The sequence below is a fragment of the Gossypium arboreum genome, chromosome 4, assembly GCF_025698485.1.
Source record: "Gossypium arboreum isolate Shixiya-1 chromosome 4, ASM2569848v2, whole genome shotgun sequence".
NCBI lineage: Eukaryota > Viridiplantae > Streptophyta > Magnoliopsida > Malvales > Malvaceae > Gossypium > Gossypium arboreum.
Window position 1 is genome coordinate 13,195,520 of NC_069073.1, and position 21,820 is coordinate 13,217,339.

A 21,820-nucleotide genomic window follows, 5' to 3' on the forward strand; every position below is an offset into this window, starting at 1 on the left:
TGTGTTATTTTGACAGTTTTATCCACGGCCATGTCGCACGGCTGTGGCAACGTATCGAATCCCGTGTTGGGGAAAACTTTCGCTCTATTTTTACACAGTCGTATCGCAAGGCCATGTCGACGCCCGTGGTATGAGCACAGCCTAAGGCACGCCGGTGTGCCTGGCCGTGGGGATTTGGACAACCTGTGTTCAAGGACTCAGTTAGTGATTTAGATGTTAAAAATTAAAATTCAAAGAAGTTAACACTGTTAGTGCTCGGGTTGCCACCCGAGAAGCACTTATTTATAGTCTAAGCTCGACTTACCTCTCTGTTGCATGGTCATGGTGGTGCGAGGAGTTTATACTCCACATTTCTGCTATCAATCTCATCAAAATAAGGTTTTAGACGAGTACGATTTACCTTAAAGGTGTCAAATTTAGAATGAATTACCTCGACTGTCCCATATGGAAAAATGCTGAGTACCATAAGAGGGATTGCTCCATTAGGTTCAGAAGTGGCAATATGAGGGTCTGTTGCATCTAGTAGTACTTTGTCTCCAACCTTAAGTTGATTTGGTGAAACATTGAGCTCGTCATGGTGTGGTTTTGGTCTATCGTGTGCTCTCGATTTTTGTGTCTGCCATTCATCTAGTTCCTCGATTTGTATCCTTCTTTCTTCATAGATGGGTTCTTTGTTGTTATTTGAACAAGGCTCATGTATGCTTTTCGAACTTATTTCCTGCAAAGAAGGTTGCACCACATGATCAGTATTAGTAGAATTTCGAGCTTGAAGAGTGATTGTTTCATCACCTATACGAAGTGTGGGTTCACCTGTACCAACATCAATTATAGTTCTAGCAGTTGCTAAAAAGGGCCTTCCTAAAATTAAAGGCACGTTACTATCCTCTTCTATGTCTAGAACAACAAAATCGATTGGGAATATAAATTTGTCAATTTTAACGAGTACATCTTCAATAATGCCCTAGGAAATCTAATTGTTTTATCTGCTAACTGAATGCTCATCCTAGTTTGTTTGGGTTTCCCAAGACCTAGTTGTTTAAACATTTTGTAGGGCATGACATTAATACTGGCCCCTAAATCAGCCAAAGCATTACTAATGTCTAAGCTACCAATTAAACAAGGAATCGTAAAACTCCCTGGATCTTTCAATTTGTTGGCCAGCTTATTCTACAGAATGGCTGAGCAAACTGCATTCATCTCCACATGCGACGCCTCATCCAACTTCTGCTTATTTGCTAAAAGCTCCTTTAAAAATTTAACTGCATTTGGCATTTGCAAAAGAGCTTCGATAAATGGTAAGTTAATATGCAATTTCTTTAATAGTTTAAGGAATTTACCGAATTGTTCATCTGTGCTGTCTTTCCTTGTCGTATTGGGGTATGGCACCTGTTGTTTGTACTCTCTACTTACCGGTTTCTGCTCATTGTGGTCTACCTCACCTTTACCTTTACTTACCACAATTCCTTTCCTCTGTCCTGGTTCAGGTTCAACTAACCCTTCCTTATCTTGAACGGTAATAGCATTGAGTTATTCCCTTAGGTTAGATTCAGTGTTACTCGACATGCTACCATGTGGTCATTCAGAAATTAGTTTAACGAGTTGTCCTATCTGAGTTTCGAGCCCTTGGATCAATGCTTGTTGATTCTTAAGTGCTGTTTCGGTATTCTGAAAGTGAGTTTCTGACACCGAGATAAACTTTGTTAGCATCTCCTCAAGGTTCGGCTTTTTTTCTTGTCGGTAAATTGGTTGTTGAAAACCTGGAGGATGTTGTGGCCTTTGATCCCTTGACCACCCCATGAGAAGTTGAGATGGTTCCTCCAACCTGCATTATATGTGTTACTATATGGGTTATTTTGAGATCTAGAATTATTGTTACCCATATATTGGACTTGTTCCTCCTTGATGCTAGGGTTGAAAGATTGATATTCTGTATGTACTCCTCCTCCATTAGAATCGCACCTCATCACGGAATGTACCTGTGTAGAACCACATAAATCGTCAATCTTTTTATTTAAAAGTTCTACCTGGTTAGATAGCATAGTAACCGCATCGAGGTTGAAAACACCGGCTGCTTTTGTCGGCTTTGTTCTCATGACTTGCCACTGATAGTTATTCAGTGACATCTCTTCAATAAATTCGTAAGCCACTTTAGATGTTTTGTTATTGATAGTCCCACCAGTAGCTGCGTCGATAAGTTGTCTTGTTGAGGGGTTCACGCCATTGTAAAACATTTGAACATGGAAACCATAAAGGTAACCCATGGTGAGAGCACCTTCTCAATAGATCCTTGTATCTTTCCCATGCATCATAAAGTGTCTCCAAATCCATCTGCACAAAAGAAGAGATATCATTCCTCAACTTAGCCGTTTTAGCCGGCGGAAAATATTTAAGTAAAAAATTTTTGGTCATTTGTTCCCAATTAGTGATTGACCCTCATGGTAACGAGTTCAACCACTGTTTAGCTTTGTTCCTCAATGAAAAGGGAAACAACAGAAGGCAAATAGCATCATCAGAAACGCCATTGATCTTAAAAGTGTCGCAAAACTTTAAGAAATTCGCCAAACCAGCGTTTGGGTCCTCGTCTTGCAATCCATCAAACTGAACAAACTGTTGGATCATTTGAATTGTGTTAGGTTTCAGTTCAAAATTATTTGCAGCAACAGTAGGCCTAACTATACTTGACTCAGTTCCTGTTAAAGTAGGTTTAGCATAATCATACATACTGGATCAATAGCTATCGCAGGAGGTAGTGGGTTTTCATGATTTTCATCCATCTCCTCGGATGTGGTGTGAATATCGTCCTCTTGCCCTTCCTCTATGTATCTTAAGCTTCGCCTTATTTCTCTTCAGTTTTTGCAAGCTGTGCGATCGGTCTCACTATCAAAAAGTAATGGTCCTGAAGGGTTTCTTCTAGTCATAAACTATAAAAACTTGCCAGAAGGAAAAAGAAAATTTAGTAACAAAAATCAAAATAAAATTTAAATTGCAATAAAATAAATGGCTAAAGTAATAAAAATTAAGTGTTCCTAATATCTTACTTCCCCAACAACGGCGCCAAAAACTTGATGTGATGTAAATCGTGATAAGTTTTATAATTTATGAATGTTCGTTCTTGAAAACTAACTATTATCACGACAACGGTAAGCGCACCTTATCGAACAGTAGTATGGCTTATCGCAAGACCGGGATGTTGAACCCAAAGGAACTAAAAGTACTAGTATTAACTTTCTTTTTATTATCTAGTCTAAAAATAAAGGGGTTTGTTTTATCTAAACTAATTACTAAACTAAGAATACACAGAAAGTAAATTGAGGAAATAACTTTTGGGAAAACTGAATGATTTGGACAATACCTAAGGGAAAAATCCACGTAGACTTCACTTGTTATTGACTCTAAATCAGACGATTTATTCACTTGACTTGATCCGTAGAAATCCCTAAGTTATATTATTATCTCTCTCAAGACTAACAACTTCTAACCCTAGGTCGATTAATTGAAATCTCTTTCTAATTAAAACCCCTAGTGTTGCATTAACTCGATCTATGGATTCCCTTATTAGGTTTCACCCTAATCCGGAAAAATTATATCACCCTATCTCTAGACGTGCAATCTATTCCGTTTAATTATGTTAGATCTACTCTTAGATAGGGACTTTTGCTCCTCTGAATAAGCACATCAATACTTGAATCAATACCCTGGAATATTAAAACAAGAATTAAGAACTCACAATTAAGAACAAGTCAAATATTTATCATATGATTCAGATAATAATAACAAGATCTATCTTAGGTTTCATTCCCCTTAGGTATTTAGGGGGTTTAGTTCATATTTATGAAAGAAAACATCTCAAAAGAATAATGATAACAAAACATAAAGAAAACCTAAGAACTCTTGAAAGGAATTGAAGGGAGATCTTCAGTCTTGAAGGTGAATCCAGCTTCTGAGATGGATCAATTGGCTTTCTTCAAGTAATTCCTTGCCTCCTACTCCGTGTGTCTTTTAGGTACCTCCTAGGGTGTTTATATAGGCTTTAGAATGCTTCTAAACCCTCAAGAATGGCCTTTTCCGAATAGGACTAGACTTGGGCTCGATAGGGACATGCCCGTGTGCAATTGCTTCAAACCGTGTTCGAGTCTATTGAATGGACACAGGCATGTGAACTACCCGTGTGAGGAAGTCTAGGCAGTGTTGATTTCCCATGTTGACCCATTTTCTCCGTTTTTGGCCCGTTTCTTACTTTTTTTACTCTCCTATGCTCTCCTAAGTATAAAACATGAAATTAAAGGATTAGGAGCATCGAATTCACCAATTCTAAGGATAATTCATCTAAAATTATGCTAAGCTTGGGATAAAAATATGTATAATTTATAAACATGTCAGCACTTGTCGATTTGGAATGAAAGGTAATTAATTAGATAAAGAGGGATACCTATGATCTTATGATTAAAATGCTCAACTTGGATTGTTTGAAACTTTAATGTTCTTTTAGTTGAATTCTCAATGTATGATTATTTGTGAATTATTTCGAAACACTATTGATAAAAATTATAAGTTGAGAAGAATGCATTTTAATTGTGAGTTGAAGATTTTGCTTGAGGACAAGCAAATGCTTAAGTGTGGGGATATTTGATAAAACCATAATATATACATATTTTTATCCCATGCTTGGCATATTTATGGATGATTTATCATTAGTTTTATTGAATTCGATGTTACTAATCCTTTAATTTCATGTTTTATACTCAGGAGAGCATAGGAAAGTGAAAAGAGCAAGAAACGAGCCAAAAAGGGACAAAATAGGCTAATTTCAATGTTCTACATAGGTAGGCCACACGCCCGTGTGTCATGGCCTTGTCGACATTAAACCACGTCAGAATTGCATGCGGCCTAAGCACCTTCATACGGGCGTGGCACGCGGCCGTGTCCCTGTCAAGCCCAAGTCTAATTCTATTCGAAAAAGGCTAATTTTAGGCTATTTTGGGCATCTAAAGTCTATATAAACACCCTAGAAGAGGATCAAAGGAGAGACATAGAGAGCAGAAGGTAGAGAATACTCGAAGACAGCCATCAGAATCAGCTCGGAAGTAGAATCTACTTCAAGGCTGAAGATCTCCATTCAATTTCCTTAGAAGTTCTTTGGGTTTCTTTATGTTTTGTTGTTTTCCAATTTTGAGATGTTTTCCCTCATCGTTATGAACTAAACTCCCTAAATACCTAAGGGAGATGAAACCTAAGACAGATCTTATTACTATTTGAATTATATGATAAATACTTGTTCTTATTCTTAATTATGTGTTCTTAGTTCTTGCTTTAATATTTCAGGATATTAACTCAAGTCTAATGTGCTTACTCAGTGGAGCAAAAGCCCCTGTTTAAGAGTAGATATAGCATAATTAGTAAAGTTGAATGTAATCCTAGACATAGGACAACGTAAATCTGTCGGATTAGAGTCAAATCTAATAAGGGAATCCATAGATCAAGTTAATGCGACAATAGGGGTTTTAATTAGAAAGAGATTTCAATTAATCAACCTAGAGTCTGTTGTTTTTAGTCTCGAGAGAGATATTAACATAAATCAGGGATTTCTACAGATTAAGTCAAGTGAATAAATCATCTAATTCAGAAGTAATAAGTGAAGTCTAGGTGGATTCTTCCTTGGGTATTGTCTTCTCCATCGGTTTTCCAAAAGTATTCTCCAACTTTTATTTCTTTCGTGTTCTTAGTTATATAAATAGTTAATTTTAGTTAAAAACATCCCTTTAATTCTTAGGGTAGATAATAAAAAGATAGTAAGTACTAGTACTTTTAGTCCTTGTGGATACGATATTTCCGGTCTCACCACAACTATACTACTGTTCGGTAGGTGCGCTTGCCTCAGTCGAATTTTTAGTTAGTTTAGCGACCATCACAAACCACACATATATGCATACCAATATATATCATATCATGCCATATTAAATGACTAATTACATAACCAAAACATATAGACTTTCATTAGCCAAAATACCTATACATGCTTATTAACATAGGAACTTACCTTGAACTCGTATGAAGGAAAATGATCGTTCAGTCCAAAACTTTAGCTTTTCCCTGATCTAATTCTATACATTGCTTTTCTTGATCTATATAATCAAATTTAACTATTTTAATTCATATTTTACTCAATTTAATCCAAATTTCATGTTATGGCAAAATGACCATTTTGCCCCTATACTTTTAACTTCTTTACAATTTAGTCCCTATCTCATAAAAATGAAAATTCATGCAATTTAATCCACACCCATACTAACCAAATTATATATATCTTTATAGTAGCCCACACATTTCATTATTTCACACATTTCACCACAAAATTTTCACATTTTACAAATAAATCCCTATTTGACATTTTAAACTAAAATCACTTTACTAAACTTGTTTAACTATCACTAAACTTTCATTTTCATCGATCAAACATCAAAAACACCTAACGCACATTCATGGGACTCTATAATTTTAACATTATTGCAAATTAGTCACTGGGCTAGCTAGATTAAGCTACAACGACTTCAAAAACATAGAAAACATTAACAATGGATGGAAAATGCTTACATGCAGTAGGGAGATGTGATTGAATGCTTCAAAGCCATAATTTTATTTATTTTTCTTCAATTTTAGGTGGTAATTCTCAAGGTTGAAGATGATACAACCTTTTGTTTTATTTTATTTTTCTTTTATTTACTAATTTACATTTATAACCTTTTAAATTATCACAAATTTCAACAATACCAAGCCATCATATTCCACTATCAATAATTATGAGCTAATTACCATATAAGGACCTATACTTTAAGGTTCTATAGCTATTTAATACCTTTACCTATTAGAACACAACTTTTGCACTTTACGTGATTTAGTCCTTTTTATCAAATTAAGCACACAAACAGTAAAATTTCTTAATAAAATTTTCATAGGGCTCTACTATCATGCTGAAGAAATTAAAAATAATAATAAAATAAATATTTTCACATTATATTTTTGGTCCCGAAACCACAGTTCTGATTTCACTAAAAACGGGTTGTTACAGTGTTTTAAATAAAAATGATGAATTTGCAAGTTATAAACCTAGGGGCTGAATTGTATAAAGGTTAAAATATTAGGGGTAATTTTTTATTTTTTGATTAATTTGGATTATAGTTTTGAATTGAATGTTTGAAGTTATTTGAAACACTTAATTGAATGAAAATATTATTTAGATCAAGATACGCAAAAACCAGACTTAAATCGGGGAAAAGCTAAGGCTTTGGACTAGCATTCGATTCTATTTTTACAACCATATTTATCGAGGTAAGCACATATTATACAAATTGTTATATTAAATTCTTAGTTAATTTTTCTATTTAATTAGTCAAAGTGGTTGTTATCACAATTTTGTTAATAGATGGAAATTGAGTTTTATTGGAGACATGTATCAGGTTTTGAACCTAGCAGGCTTTATGTTGGTGTAACGATTTAGGCCTTGAGCCAAGCAGGCTTCATGTCGGTGTAATGAATTAGGCTTTGAGCCTAGCAGACTTCGTGTCAGTGTATGAAATTAGGCCTTAAGCCTAGTAGCCTTTGTGCTAGTGCAGTGAATTAGATAACCGTTATGATTCTATTAAGCTCAACGGGTAAGTAAAAGTTGAAGAAAGGCTTGTTTACAATTGATTGTTATTCATGACTATATGAAATGTTAATGGTGAGTTTTTATCATGTGATGGAAAAGATGAATTTTGGAAATTCATGTCCTAGTATATGCTATATCACATAGAAGTTATGTTTATATGTTGGTTATTAACCATGTAGATTATGGTGGATAAGAAGGTATAATGTTTAAATGTTGAAATGAACTTGGTTGAATGGTTTATCAATTAATGTTCAGTAAGTTTAGCTTACTAAGCGACTAATGCTTATGTAGTTGTGTTTCTTCTGTTTTGTAGTCTATCGAAAGCTCGACCGGTTGGAACCTTGTCGGAGTCTTATCACACTATCCAAAAGTCACCTTGGTAGTTTTTGAATATTTTGGATTTGGTTATAAATGGCATATATAAGGCTTAATATATAGGATTTAATGTCATTTATACTTTTGTACGATTATATGCATATATAGTATAGTTGGCTTGTACATGTTAAAAGCTATATACTTATTTTGAATGGTAATATGGGATGATAATGGTTGACATTAGGTAGCTATTTTACCTAAGTTTAGTGATTGAGAAGTGGCATTATAGCTTTGTTCTTAATTAATTTTGTTTTGGTATGAAATAAGGTGTTTTTGAATGGCATATTGGTTAGAAGATTTAGGTTCTTTTAATTTGTATGTTTATGAATGTTTGAGGTGTGTTTAGGTCCATTGATTGTATGTAAAAATGGATAGCTTTTTGGGTAAGGTTTCATTTGTAATGGCTTGTTTTAAGGGCTAATTTTGGAGCACACAACCTACGACACGGCTATGTGACCCTATTTCGAATATACACACGAGCGGACGCACGGCCTGGGACATAACCATGTGACCCTTCTTCAAATGTCCACATGGTCTGAGCCATGTCACACAGCCGTGTGACCCCTATTTCTCAAATTTTTATATGTTTCCAAAATTTTCTGATTTTTTTAAATTGATCCCTAATTGTCCTCGAATTATTTTTAAGGCCTCGAAAGCTCGATTAATGCCCAAATGTGTATTATTTCCATGATTAAATTGAGTAATTAGTAATTAATTTGTAAGTTGACTTATTATTTTGTTTTGAAGTTAAAATTTCTATTTTGTACAGTAATACTCCATAATCCTAATCCGGTAACAGAAACAGGTTAGGGGTGTTACAGATACACTTCCTTCCCTATCAGCTAAAGTTCATAACTCCTCTAGCAAACAAGTTCATACAACCCTAGTAGAGAACTATTTGTTCCTCACCACACAACAACAATAAAACAAGAATTCACTCAAGTGTATCTCAACACTTCAGCTAACCGAATCAACCCTTAAAACAAGAAGAAATAACACAAGCTGATAAGAAAAATATTCAAGCTTTGAAAAGTGATTCACTTTCACAAATTGTGTCGCCCTAAGGGAGAAAAATGCCTATTTGTAGGCTGAGATAGTAGTAAGATAAACTATTTTAATTCAACAGATAAACCTTTGAAAAATACCTTGAGAAAATATAATAATTATCTCTAAAATAAATCTTTAATCACCAAAGAGATAATTATAAGACTTTAATACTTATCCAATAACCTCAAGTACACCAAGGAATCGGTTGGAAGACTTGGCACCCCAGCTGAACCAAGCTACTTGTTTTGTCAAGCATGCCACACTCATGTAGGCCCAACTGAGATGGCTGAAATTGTGCCCGACCCGATTGATAGGTCTAAGCTATAAGATGTCACATCTATTCTCGAAGCAACAACAATCAACTGTTGCATGATTTTTATTTATTCAACACTATATATCTACTAACATGACCATTACATCATTATCTTATAATATTTTATCTTATTTGGGGTCTCTAGAATTTTATTTGTTCAAGGGCTTAATTATCAATTAAGTTAAGGTTTAAAATGGAAATTAAGCTATTTTTTATTATTGATGGATGGTTGGTGGGGCTTTAATGTCTTGATTGCATAAAAAATATATTAATTAAAGTAATAAAAAATGTTTTATCATAAAATCTAAAAGAAAAAGAAACCAACTCATCTCTTTTTTTTTACCTTATTTCACCAAAAAACAAAAGGAGAGTTGGAGAAGCCCTTGTTTTAGCTTCAAGGAAGTTCGGCCCTTGCATGGTAAGGGTGTTCTAAACCATTTTTCATGAATTTTATATTTTTAAGACCATTGCAGCTCGGTTTAACTAACCCATTTATTGATTTTCAAAAATGTTAAAGATTTGAAATGTTTTCATTGTTGAATAGTAAAGCTTTTAGTGTTAAATTGATAGATTTTGTTGCTTAGATATAAATAAGGACTAAATTGTAAAGAGAAATTTGATAGTTTTAAGTATTGGGACTAAAGTGCAATTATTTTTTGAAATTAGCATATTTTTTGTAAATATTAATGCTGGATGAATATAAAGGGATGTGATTGAAATTAGATTGAAAAACGGGCTTAAATATGAAAGTTATGATAATTTAAGTTTTAAAGAGTAAATTGAATAAAATGTAAAAATTCAAGGAATTTTTGTAAAATAAAATTGAACTGTCATATGCATAAAATAAATTGTTATTATGTAATTGAAACTGATAAATTGAAATGAATTACCGTATAGATTTGAATCGATTGATAGATAATCGAGGAAAGGGGAAAATTGCATATTAGTCTCTGACACTTCAATTATCATTGATTTTACCTAGTTAGTTCATATAGTATAGTTATATATGTAATTGTGATGTATTTGTTTCAATTTTGTATTTATGTTATATAAATATACTTTAAATTATTTACAACTTGGTACAAAAAGGTGAGGATTGGACTGAATTATAAATAAATGAACTAATGTGTTAAATGTGTTTAGATGAAATTAAGATAAGATAGGATACAATTGACATGCCAATAGGGGTATTTGCACATTGTACGAGATATGATACGAGATGATTCTGATGTATGGAGAATACACTATTTAAACCAAAATCCAACATTTGTTGCGAATAACTGAGTCTTGTCTTTATGGAGACCCTAGTGTGTTCTGGAGGGATGTATTGTCTTATGAAAGATGATGCCTACGGGCTTAGCACTTTGGTGCTCAAGTGTGTTTTGTTATTGTCACTTGAACGAGCAATCATGTGTGTTTTTGTGGTTACCTGTGTATCCGTATATGTTTATTATTATTCATCGGGTTAAACTATAAGACATAAATTTATAATAACCCAAAATTAAGAATAATTAAGGGACTAAATTGAAAGAGACCGCAAATTGGTAGCCTATATTGGAAGAAAAAAGAAAGCTAGAAGCCAATTTTGACATGGTTGAGATCTAATTCTTATTCATTTAGGATGAAACTCGTCAGTTCCTTAGTGGGAGACATAATGATTGAGAATGCACAGTTCTCCTACAGTTGGAAAAAGTACGAGAAAGGCTATAAATAGCTAAGAAACAACTTCCCATGGATGATTTTCTTCCCGACCTTGTTCCAAATTCTATCGTGCTTCATATTCTTTGATAGCTCGAACAATGAGCAGTCATGGAAGGTTTTGCGTGGAACAGACTTCATGAGGTTGAAGCTGGAAAAGTAGGGAAAACAATAAGCGAGTAAGGTTCATAACCTTTCTATGTACATAAGAGTTAAGAAATAAAATTATGGATTTCCATAATTGTCTTAAGGGGTTTGCATGTTTCTGGAAAACAGGTTTAAGTTGAGATATTGAGTATAACCCATGGTTTTTGGTTAGAATACTTAGCTACTGCCAGGAGAATGGAAGATCTAGCGTTCGAGGAAGTTAAGCTATGGGAACGGTAATGATTTAAATGAGTTCCAGACTCTAAACCTATTGTTATGGTCTACACTGTTTAAATATGTCATGTTCCATAAACATGAGATATGATGGCATGAGCATACATTGCATGATTGTGGGTAAACCTCAAGGGGATTAGATGAAGTTAGAATGGGAATGGGGAATGAACCTATTAGATACCGCCTTGGGCAAAGCTCTAGACTTGCGGAGGGAACATTAAGGTGTTCGAGCATCAAGGTTAGGTGGTGTTAAAGAAGTAATAGGAGGAGGATTTGGGAAATGAAATTACAGAATGGTATTTACTACAACAGCGGTATCGACTAGTCCTTCGGGGTGACACCATGACGACGGTATATAGCATAACACCATAAGTGAAAGAGATTATGGCAGTCGGGTACAAGCTAAATGGCGTAAGAATATAGATGAAATAGGTTATGACAATCTAGTATGAAGTGTAAGACTATAGATGAAAGATGCCACGGTGACATGGTACACGATAAAATGGTAATGGTGTAAAACCATGGATGAAAGACGCCATGGCTGTAAGGTAAATGGTACTTCATATGTAGTTAGTGTTGTTAGTAGATACATGGCCAAACCAAGTTACACCGGCATGTAGTTAAGTGGATATTTAGATATTTACGAGGTACTTCTAACATGTGCTTAGAGTTTAGAAAAAGCCAAAAAGGCTAAGTTGAATATGTTGATTCTGATTATGCAAGAGACTTAGACCGGCGGAGGTCTCTCACAGGTTATCTATTCGCTATTGCAGATTGTGTCTTCAGTTGGAAAGCTACACTTCAAGCTACAGTAGCCTTATCTACTACTAAAGCAGAATACATGAAAATTACCGAAGTAGTAAAGGAAATGATTTGGTTAAAAGGCATGTTTAGTGAAAAAAGGGCAGTTGTCGTATATTGTGATAGTCAAAGTGTCATACATCTCAACAAAGATCAAATTCATCACGAAAGAACGAAGCACATAGACATTTGTTATCATTTTGTTCAAGAGGTGATCATACAAGGGGATGTTCAAATTCTTAAAATTGGCACAGAACACAATTTAGATGACATGTTGACAAAAATCCTTCCGGTTTCAAAGTTCGAGCATTTCTTGGACTTGGTGAGTATCCGAAAAAGAACAAATTAGACCCATAATAGGGCTTGGCAAGGAAATTAAGTCAAATATGAGTCAAGGTGGAGATTTGTGGAGTTATGCCTCGCATTTTCGGACTAAGCAGTGTGTGACATCGCAACAAGGAAGTGTTCTTCATCTCGATGAACAACCGATGTCACAACAAGAACAGAACCTTCGTCCCGACGATGCGAATGCCACGTCACGACGTGGCAACGTGCACCTCAATGTTTTCGACTTTCTTCTCCCAATTAAACTATGTTTTTAGTTTAAACTCTAATTAACCTAGGATTATTCTAGTCATATATGCTACGAATTTCAGCCTATAAATAGGCCTTTGTTACTCTAGCTTACATACAACAAAAATATTTAGTTTGAGAGAATTATGTTCTTTGTTTCGAAGGGTTTTTTCTTTTGGGACTCTGGGTTTCTCCTTTAATTATCTCTATCTTTTGTACTCTCATTTATTATAGTAAAATCTCCTTTTACTTGTGATTTTTTATCCTCTTTTGAAGAATTTTTTCACGTAAAATTTGTGTATTGGATCTTTTTTATTTTACTTTATTTACTTGTTCGTTGCATAGATGAGTTAATTCCCAAGAGAAAATTTTTATTTCTAAATGTAATAATTGAAAAGGGTTGAATACAAAGTCTAAGCTAAACGAAAAGCAAAGATAAAAAAGTAAGTAAATATTAAATTTGCAGACAACGTGTCTTCAAAAACAAGAAGGAAACACAGGGTCCCAAATTAACGCATTTGTTTCACGAAATTCTTACATTGTTTTAGTTAATTTTTTTGAATCTTGAATTTCGAAGTATCACGGTTATATTGTTTGAATTTTTCAATTTTCTTAAAATATTTACATTTTTAAAGGTAAATATGCAGTTATGATATTTCAAATACATAAAAACAATTAAAAAATGAACTTTTTATCCAACAATCTGAATAGCATAAGTAATAAGGCAATGCAATGAAGAGCTAAAGAGAACATAGTTTGAGCAGTAAAAGTGAAGATATTAGCAGCCTAATTGATTGGTTCTGACTCAATACTAGAAATGAAACTAAAATATTAACCTTATAAAGAGCAAAGAATCAAATTTCCTACTTTTTCTTTTTTAATGTATGTCACTTTTTGTTTGTTATAAAAGGATATATTCTCATTTGTTGGCACACCTAAAACAGAATCAAGCAAGGAAGCAAAGTAAAACACACATTGCTCGTGAAGGTTAAGGGCAACAGGAAAACCAATAATCATAATGTTTGTGTTAAAACAAAGGAAATTAAGCAACCAAATGCATTTAAATAAATCTATTTGATTCTTCGATGAGATTAAAAGGTTTGATGGCACATTTCTTCGCTCCATTATTTCCTTCATTTCATTCATTGAAAAAAAATTTAGATTTATAACTAAATCAATCAATAAATTAAATTTTAAAATTTATTTATTACCACTTTCACTACAATTTAAACTATATAACCTACTCAATTAATAAATATATAGTTGAGAATGATCGAGTCTTTTAAGAGAAGTCTTCAAAGTGCTGTCTTTCAAACAGTTGATCGGTCTCCTATTATTCTCATGTCAGGGTTTTGTGATACAACCTCCATGAAGAGTCGTGTATGGTTTACGAAAGGAGAGTGCTTCGATTGGTGGAGAAACAATCTATAAGAGCTCACTTGAACCACCATCCTATGACACACTTGAGCCAGAGACAAAACCCCAACATGGGGACAATACCTTCACTTGTTGAAGGGTCGATCCATTATCCAAGAGACACACTTCAAAAAATTCTCAAAAATATCAACCCTTAAAAATCTTGAATTATATTTTCATTATAATTTAAACTATTCAATTATCCTATAAACAATTTTTATTATTTTTAGTTATTTAATTGAGCAAAAATCCAAACATTCAACCAATTACAACATTAAAATAAATATATAAAATAAATTTATTTATCCAACAATAAAATTATCTCCAATAAATTACTAGATATTTTTACACATTTAGTATTTCTACAAGCCTTTATAAGTTTTAAATAAGTAAACTCCAATACATATTGAATTACATTTGAATTCATATTGATTTATACTTTTATTTTAATATAAAATTTATTAATAAATAATATTTTATTATTTTAAAATATTTTTAAAACATTGTAAAAATAGAATTTTTAATATTATTTAATTATTTTATTTTAGAATTGTCATTATTAAGAGGATTTAGTTAAATATCATACCAACCTGAATATAATTAATATTAAGTAGTAAAATAAATAAAAGCACCTGTTTAATTGTTGCAAGGCTAAATAAGCATAAAAAGGAAAGGAAAAAGACAGATGTTCATATTCTAAATTATTTTCAAATTCGTTCCATACTAAGGTCATCAGTATATTCTGGTTAGCCAATAGTAGTTTTTATTGGGTTTGATTAAAATCAATTAAAGCAGGTTAAACACCAGAGCAGCAGGGTCCCAAGCAAAATAAAATAAAGTGAGAAGAGGTGGGACATGAAGAACAGTTAAAGTAAAGGCTTCTTATTGACAAACTAGCAATTTAATTGGATATGAAGCAAGGAAGTTGATTCAATTGAGCTTTATTCTCTTTGAAATGACTATAAATAGGCTTGGTTCATGGGAATAAACACACAAGCCTTTGTCTTTCAATATATAAATATTGCCTTTGTTTTTCTGTAACTTATCCAATGGATCAGCACAAAACAACCGCAGGGGCTCTTCAGACACCAATGACTGGACCTATCAACAATCCCGCTGCTGTTGCTCAGGCACTCCTCCATAACCCCGGTGCTACTCAAGCACTCAATAATAATCCAACTGCTGCTACTGCTGCTCAGGCACTCCTTGGCAACCATGGTGTTACTCATAAGCCACACCTCAATAACCCTGGGGTTGGTCAGCAACTCATCAGCTATCCCGGAGTTGGTCAGCAACACATCAACAATCCTGGTGTTGGTCAGCAACTAATTAGCTATCCCGGAGTTGGTCAGCAACACATCAGCAATCCTGGTGTTGGTCAGCTCATGGGTGTTCCTGGATCTGGTCAGGGATCCATCAACAAACCTAGTACTGCTCAAGCACTGATGAGGAGTCCTAGTGATTCTCGGGCACTCATCCGGGGTGACCGTGGGAGCATGTTAAGCATGTCGGATGACAATGTGATGATGAACCAAATTTTGGCAACTCATGCTCCTGATGGTCGAGAATTTGATGTCAGACCTCTTCTCTATTTGGTTGAGGACATCCTCAACCGCGCCACCCAACATGTTGATTTCCTTGTTAAGGTATAACATGTATTGCATCTATCTTGTTAAATCAATGGTGTAAAATGTTCATACTTCCTGATGCTTACTGCAGGGTACTCTAGATCAGGTTGAACTGGAAGAGAGAGCCCAAGCAGCAAATCATATAGCTATGCTTGAAGCTCTTACATATACTATTGATCGAATTGCATGCGAGGTTCTGCCATTTTATTATAAGAAACTGTCTTTGTTGATTAGTACAATCTAGGCGTATTTGTTATTCATGTATGCTAACATGTCGACATTATAAACATTTTTACATGCCAGCTATCATACAAGGCTTTGGGAGGTTCTGATGCACACGCAACAACAACTGCAATTTTCAACTTGCTATCAAGTTATACGTGGGATGCTAAGCTAGTGATATCCCTATCAGCCTTTGCCTTGAACTATGGAGAATTTTGGCTTCTTGCTCAGATTTACTCCACAAACCAACTTGCCAAATCAATGGCAGTCTTGAGGCAACTGCCATCTTTGCTAGAGCACGCTGCTCCTCTGAAACCTCGGTTTGATGCACTAAACAGTTTGATTCGGACAATGATGGACGTGACTAGATGTGTCGTGCAGTTCAAAGAGCTGCCATTAAAGTACATTTCTCCGGATGCACCGGCATTGGCCACTGCCATGACCCACATCCCAACTGCTGTATATTGGACCATCAGGAGCATGGTGGCTTGTGCAACTCAAATTTCCAGCCTTACTAATGCGGGTCATGAGTATGTTTTACTTCATTTATGTCCGATATTGTGAATTTTGAAAGTTAAAAATAGTTGGATTAACAGTTGACATTAATTTCAGGTTTGGAGTATCAACCACAGAGTCATGGGAGTTGTCAACCTTGGCTCACAAACTCAGAAACATATATGAACATCTGAAGCAGCAGCTGAGCTACTGCTACAAACATATAGGTTCATAAATAACCATTAAATATTATCTAGTACAAAAAAAAAAAAAAAAAGGATTTAAAAGACTTACGGATGATATAATCATTGTTAATTGCAGATGAAAGGATGGATGTTGAGATTTATCAGATGCTTCTGGCTATCTTTGACCCGAACGTGTTGCACATTGACAACATGAAAGCTCTCAAGGCCTTGATTTATGACAAGGATGATAAACAGCCCCTCCTTGATGGTGCTACAAAGAGACAAGTATTGCATTCTTACAAAAATTATAATAGTTCGTTTGTTAATCATTTAGTTTGTAGGATATATTTCATAATGTTGTGCGACATTGAACAGGTTAGCCTGGACGTGCTAAGAAGGAAAAATGTGCTCTTGCTCATTTCAAGCCTCGAATTCGCCAACGATGAGCTAGCAATTCTTGAGCAGATATATAATGAATCAAGGATCCATGCAACGAGGCTCGAGAGTCAGTATGAAGTCGTTTGGATCCCAATTGTGGATCATTCCATCATCCCATTGCCTGAAGAAATGCAAACCAAATTCGAGAACCTACAAAGTCCCATGCCATGGTACTCAGTGCAGGACCCTTTGTTCATAAAGAAGCCGGTCATCAGGTTCATCAAGGAGGTTTGGCATTTCAGGACAAAGCCAATCCTTGTGGTGCTTGATCCTCAAGGGAAGGTGGTTTCCCCTAATGCAATTCATATGATGTGGATTTGGGGAAGCACTGCTTTCCCCTTCACTAGTTTGAGAGAAGAAGCTCTTTGGAGGGAAGAAACATGGAGGCTTGATCTTCTGGTTGATGGAATTGACCCGACGGTCCTCACTTGGGTATATATTTTAGATTCAAGCTTACCAGTTTTCTCCATTGACCTGTTAGAAATATTGTTAAATAAATGTTCACTTTTACCATAAGTCCATGCATCTAATAAGATATTTTGAACTTGTATGTGTTCAGATTAAAGAAGAAAAATACATTTTCTTGTATGGAGGGGACGATATCGAGTGGATAAGAAGATTTGCAAATTCAGCACGCAGTGTTGCATCTGCGTCTCGCATTCCTCTTGAGATGGTGTATGTGGGGAAAAGCAACAAAAGGGAGCAAGTGAAGAAAGTGACAGGAATTATCAATGCGGAGAAGCTTAGCTATGCTTGGCAAGATCAAGCCATGATATGGTTCTTCTGGAGCAGGTTAGAGAGCATGCTATTTTCAAAGATTCAGTTAGGCAGAGGTGATGACCAAGACCCAATGCTGCAACAAATAAAGAAGCTGCTTAGCTATGGCAGAGAAGGTGGATGGGCAGTGCTTAGTAGAGGGTCTAATATAGCGGTGAATGGCCATTCCAGCACAGTTTTGCCTGCTTTGGGTGGTTATGATGAATGGAAGATAAATGTGGCTGAAAAAGGTTTTGATGGGGCATTCAAGGAGTACCATGACAAGCTTCATGATGCTGCTCACCCTTGCTGCCGGTTCGAGTTTCCGAATACCATAAGAATCCCAGAGACGATGAGGTGCCCAGAGTGCCCCAGGCTCATGGAGAAATACACCGCTTTCCTTTGCTGCCATGATGAGCAAGGCATTCCAGGCTCACTATTTTAAGCGGGGATCAGCCCTTCACTGTTTTTCCTACTACTATTGCTGCTAAATAATGATGTTCCTATGGGACTCAAAATCAATAATTTTCTTCTAAAATTTCACTTTGCGTGTTAAGGTTTTGTGTCTGAGATGTATCACCAATAGCCACTATGGCCTAGTTGGCAACCTATCTATAACAGTTAAGAGTAAAATAATCATGTTTGATTTCCACATTATTGTCAGGGATATGAATATAATAAAGAATAAAGTTTATTTAACGATGACTCTTTGGGCTTTGCTTTTCATCTTGATTTCTGCATGTCTTCAGAAAAATGTAGCTTTTTCCCGGTTTCAACTTCAGTAATCTCTCATCATGAAGTGAGCCAACCCATCAAAACAAACTATAATCTCAATTCCAAAATCCATATAAGTATTACAATTTCGAGTTTAAAATTCAATTATGAGTGATGAATAATAAAACAACTCAAAATTTATCAAAAGAAGTACGAAACTTTTAAGACTCATCAGCGATATAACGTTTTTTTCATTTTGCTTGATAGAACAGAAAGAAAATTAAAAAGATAAAAAGTATTTGAATTGGAAATATACAAAAAAAAAAAAAAAAAAAGTCCCAATTAAAAAAAATAAAAAAACAAAATCACAAGGTAGGCTTTAACTAAATAAAAAAAATCAATGGTTTTTAACATATGTTGGGCCCACAAAGCATCCACAACAATGAGTTTTGTTTGATATTTGGTAAAGTGTTTACTTGTAAACGGGTCTTCCAAACAAGGTTCGCTGTCACAAAAGAAATGCATTCCAAGAGACTTAAAATCAGGCATGGTTCAGAAACGTATCGTTATAAGCTGAAGTTCTTAAAGGTCAGTTTCAGCTTTGCAATAGTTGGTTTCAGTCTATTTGGTCAAGTTCCTTTTTTTGTGTTAAGTGGTAAGAAATTTAAAGTCTCTTGTCGAATTTGAATATTATACGTCAAAAGATAAAATTGAGAGAATTTGCTCTAGTTTAAAATTCTGATTCAATTTCACGTCAAATTTAATCGAGATATAATATAATTACCAGATATCAAAAAATCTCAAAGAGAAAAAAGAAGAAAAAAAACTTTGTATGTGTCTAGTAATGTGCCTTAAGCGGGTAAATTCAATTTTCTTTGATGCGTTTAGGGGATATTTGTTCTTTTCTGATTTTTTTTCCCTTTCATTTGGCCCATTGTTCTTAATAAAGGGGACAGCATCTCCTATAATGGACCAATTTAAATCACTCCAATGCTCACTTTGTTTATTGATGAAGTGTTTATTTTTCTTAAAAATAATTTAGATTTGAATTATTATATAGTTTTCTTTTTTTAAAATAGCTTAAAAGAAACTTTAATTTTTAAAATTTTTTTACTCATTTTAATTCCTAACATTATTAAACATTTCTAATTTAGTCCTTTGAATAATGGCTGGGACATTACAATAAAATTATTAAAAAAAAGTTTGCATTAAATTTGTTTTTTTAATGAACCGGAACCGATTTGCTGAACCCAGTATAAGAGCACAACATCGTTGATTGCTGAAAATAGAAGCATATCAAAACTGAGAACCATCCAAATATATTAGTTGAATTCAAACTCGAAGTTGAACTGGATTCATGGTTTTGTTTTCTATTTGAAACTTATTTGCAACAGACGTGTCCATCATCTCATTAGAGTAACGATAATAAGATGGGGTTAAAGATGAATTGGGACCCTGGTGGCCCACTGCTTCTGTTTCCATTTTGCTTAATATTATGAACACCCTAATGAAACAAGCATCCCATTATTCTTTTCATTAGTCTCATCTCTCATTATCCTTTTGATTATAATATATGAGTTGTTATCGAGTCATTTTCTCTCCGACAAAGTTAGAATATTTGGGTCCTAAGGTTAATGGTTTTTGCAGTTGTTCTTTGAAGGCAGGGTCTCCCATGGCCCAACTTGCAGCATTTCTAGACCAGATCAACATGACTTGTTTTGAGTTTTTACCAAATTAGCATTTTTCCTTGAATCTCAAATCAACTGAAAAGATTTCTCTACCCGGTTCATTATGAACACGATATCAAATCAAATTAAATCATCATTTGCTTTATTTGCTCCAGTGTTGGACTTAATAGGAAAAATGATTGCAGAGGCTAAGAATTGATTAGATTTTGTTCCGAAGAAGCTACTTTTAACACAGGGTTTAAAGTGCTGGAGAAAGCAACCCTCTTTGACATCATGAATCTTTTCCAGGGTTGAGGTCACCACTATTTTTTTTTCCTTTCTTGGTAAACAAGCCAAAGTTCTTGATCCATTTATGGAGCTAGAATTGTTAAACGAGGATTTCACGTGGTAGCCAGGTTTCAACACACATCGGGGTTGAAGCAATGCACAGACAGAAGTGATATTTTTCTATTGATACACAATTATGTCCTTCCATTTAAGCAGGAAGAATTTAAAAAAAAAAAAGCAGCTTTTGTGCCCATGTGACTTAAAAAAGTTTACTGATAAGGGTTCCTCTGTCACCTTGCTGGTAATCGAAGTCTCATTTGTGGATTAAAAAGTCATAGACCTTTCTTCTGCACTTTTTGTTGGCTTAATATGGCTAAAACATGTTGTGCGAACCCCACCTTCGACATTACTGTAACTTATAACAATGAATCTAGCAAAATTTTTATGACGGTAGCATTCCAATCTAGGTTTGCTAGTTTTGGAAGTTCTGAGAGATTGGTCCTATTGACTATCTATCATTCTCACCTTGAATATTAGTTGCCATTTCAAATCAGCCACTGAAGCTGCAAGGGAAAATAAACACACACACACTATCTTGTCCAAAACAATCCTTAAAAGTGTTTGTGTTTGTAGAATTTATTCAAATATATAATACTATTCTTTTTATCGGGTCATAATTGTTTTATGATTCAAGATTTGTGACTGTCATTTCTAAAAATATTATCTTCAAGGTTTGAATCTGTATCTCTTCTTTAAGAATGCAACATGTTTTACGTCTATACTCAACACTTGATGGTATATAATACTAATTTTCATGGCATGTGTTGTATACATTACCTTATCCAATCATAATATATTAAATTTATTTAATAATTTTATAGAAATATAAAGCGTTAATTGCACTAGACATCTCCAAACTATGATCCTTATTCTAAATAGACCCTCAAACTTTAAAATGTTCTAATCTCATCCCTAAACTATCGTTATTATGTCAATCATGTCCTTCTATTATTAAAATTATTAATTCAACCATTAAATGACATGTAAAACCTTATGTGATATAATTTAAAATGAAAATTTTAAAGAAAAGTACACATAGCTGTTAAAATTAAAAGCTAAAATAAAGTAAAATCGGAAAAAAAAAAAAGAAGAGAATGAACGATAATTTCTATGAAAGA

At 34.3% G+C, this 21,820-nt stretch overlaps 1 protein-coding gene and 1 non-coding gene across 2 annotated transcripts; both read left to right on the top strand.

The window, feature by feature from the left end:
* The first annotated feature begins 2,254 nt into the window (after nucleotides 1-2,254).
* LOC128292246 (small nucleolar RNA R71) lies at nucleotides 2,255-2,361 on the top strand. Its single transcript, XR_008282230.1, has one exon. It is a non-coding gene; the product is annotated as a small nucleolar RNA R71 (small nucleolar RNA).
* Nucleotides 2,362-15,215: 12,854 nt separating this feature from the next.
* On the top strand, nucleotides 15,216-18,672 carry LOC108458045 (protein SIEVE ELEMENT OCCLUSION B-like). Its single transcript, XM_017757284.2, has 7 exons — nucleotides 15,216-15,895; nucleotides 15,969-16,070; nucleotides 16,181-16,629; nucleotides 16,712-16,821; nucleotides 16,916-17,064; nucleotides 17,155-17,649; nucleotides 17,777-18,672. The coding sequence occupies exons 1-7, from the start codon at nucleotides 15,299-15,301 to the stop codon at nucleotides 18,416-18,418; spliced, it is 2,544 nt and encodes an 847-aa protein (XP_017612773.1). The 5' UTR covers nucleotides 15,216-15,298; the 3' UTR covers nucleotides 18,419-18,672.
* Nucleotides 18,673-21,820: the final 3,148 nt, after the last annotated feature.

Bases quoted from the DNA above. Each gene is read 5' to 3' on its own strand.
- LOC108458045 (XM_017757284.2), top strand. From the start codon at position 15,299: ATGGATCAGCACAAAACAACCGCAGGGGCTCTTCAGACACCAATGACT. The intron at 16,630-16,711 runs GTATGTTTTACT...CATTAATTTCAG, and splicing joins CTTACTAATGCGGGTCATGA to GTTTGGAGTATCAACCACAG. The intron at 17,650-17,776 runs GTATATATTTTA...GTATGTGTTCAG, and splicing joins ACCCGACGGTCCTCACTTGG to ATTAAAGAAGAAAAATACAT.